This window comes from Camellia sinensis, chromosome 3 (assembly GCF_055761805.1).
Source record: "Camellia sinensis isolate YWXY chromosome 3, ASM5576180v1, whole genome shotgun sequence".
Classification (NCBI taxonomy): domain Eukaryota; kingdom Viridiplantae; phylum Streptophyta; class Magnoliopsida; order Ericales; family Theaceae; genus Camellia; species Camellia sinensis.
Genome location: NC_138963.1, coordinates 197,500,911 through 197,502,893, shown reverse-complemented (window position 1 = coordinate 197,502,893; position 1,983 = coordinate 197,500,911). Strand labels below are relative to the sequence as shown.

General features: G+C 34.3%; 1 protein-coding gene across 1 annotated transcript; it reads left to right on the top strand.

Moving 5' to 3' along the window:
• Positions 1-255: 255 nt before the first annotated feature.
• Positions 256-1,773, top strand: LOC114262143 (uncharacterized). Its single transcript, XM_082918747.1, has one exon. The coding sequence runs from the start codon at positions 256-258 to the stop codon at positions 1,771-1,773; it is 1,518 nt and encodes a 505-aa protein (XP_082774873.1).
• The last annotated feature ends 210 nt before the right edge of the window (positions 1,774-1,983 follow it).

Below are 1,983 nucleotides of genomic sequence, written 5' to 3'. Positions count from 1 at the left end.
ACTTCTATTTGTGTGAAATTTCTATGCACTTCTATTTGTGTGAAATTTCTCCACCTTTCTGATCTAAGCAACTATATGTATTACTTGGCCATATTAGGAAAACAGTTACTTCGCGATTAGTGATGGAGAAAGATTGGGTACATCTTAATAGGTAATGAAAATTATATTTGGAACCTATTGTGCTTAAAATATTCATTCTCAAATGTTTTGATAAATTTGGACTTTGAATGGTAAAATAGAACTACAGATGAATACATGAAAGCAGCATGGAATTTTGTGGACATGGCTAAAAGGAATGCAGGGTATCCAGAGAAGATTATATGTCCTTGCAAAGATTGTCGAAACTTAAGTCACCATTGTATTGAGGTTGTATATGAGCATTTGGTCATAAAGGGAATGGATGAAACTTATACAAATTGGTTTCATCATGGAGAACAACCACATGTCAGTGATAAACCTGATATTGAAATGTTAGGCTCATACAATTTATTTAAAGCTGCATGTGCGCGAGATGACAATTATGAAAAATCTGTTGACGAGAGTGGGGATGAGGATTTTTTCAAATTACTGGAAGATGCAGAAACTCCATTATATTTAGGTTGTGAAAAATACACAAAGTTGTCAGCAATTGTAGCTCTTTACAAGCTCAAAGCTGTAAATGAATGGTCTGATAACAGTTTTAATAAACTTCTAGAGATATTACATGATATGTTACCAATGGGAAATGTCATTCTGAAGTCTGTATACTCTGTGAAAAAATTTGTCAAAGCATTTGATTTAGGGTATGAGAAGATTCATGCTTGTGTGAATGATTGCTGTTTGTTTAGAAAAGAGAATGCTGAAATGGAGAGTTGTCCAAAATGTGATTTTTCACGATGGAAGGTCGATCAACGCACCAATAAAATTAAAAAAGGTGTTCCTGCTAAAGTGCTAAGATATTTTCCTATAATCCCAAGGTTTAGGAGGATGTTTAGGTCATCACAAATGGCTGAAGATTTAAGGTGGCATTCTGCTCATAAAAGTGAAAATAGCAAGATGAGACACCCAGTTGATTCTTGCTCATGGGACTTGGTAAATAATAAGTGGCCACTCTTTTCATCAGATCCTCGCAATCTGAGACTAGGTCTAGCGGCTGATGGTTTCAATCCATTTCGTAATTTGAGTTCTACGTACAGTTGTTGGCCCGTGATGCTAGTTGCATATAACTTCCCACCATGGTTATGTATGAAAAGAGAAAATGTTATGTTGACATTATTGATTCCAGGAAAAAAGCAACCAGGTAATGACATTGATGTATATTTACAACCGCTTATAGAAGACCTGCAAGAGTTGTGGAATAATGAGGTGAATATTTATGATGCTTTCACAAAAACTGTTTTCAATTTGAGGGCAATTTTGTTATGGACAATAAATGACTTTCCAGCATATGGAAATCTCTCTGGGTGTACTACGAAGGGTAGAATAGCATGTCCTATATGTGGCAACAATACATATTCACAGTGGCTAACATTTAGTAGGAAGTTTGCATACATGGGCCACAGGTGCTTCCTTCCGCCATCTCACCCTTTTCGAAAGAAAAAAACTTGGTTTGATGGTAAGGAAAAAAAGAGAAGAAATCCAAAAATCATGACTGGCAACAACATTTGGGTTTCTATTAAAGACATGAAGAATGATTATGGAAAAAGTGGAAAGAAGAAGCGAAAGCGAGATAATGAACCTATTCAAACGTGGAAAAAGAGGTCAATTTTTTTGAATTACCTTATTGGAAGGTAATTGTTATTGACTATTTTGATATATCTTATTTATTTATTTATTTATTTATTTTTTTGAGTTTTTGATAGTAGCAATTTTATAAGTGTTTTTATAATGAATTCTCAGGAACTTACATTACGTCATAACTTAGATGTAATGCATATAGAGAAAAATGTTTGTGAGAGCATCATTGGCACCTTGTTGGATATCAATGGAAAATCGAAGGATGGT

Coding starts and splice junctions, on each gene's coding strand:
- LOC114262143 (XM_082918747.1), top strand. CDS start 256: ATGAAAGCAGCATGGAATTTTGTGGACATGGCTAAAAGGAATGCAGGG.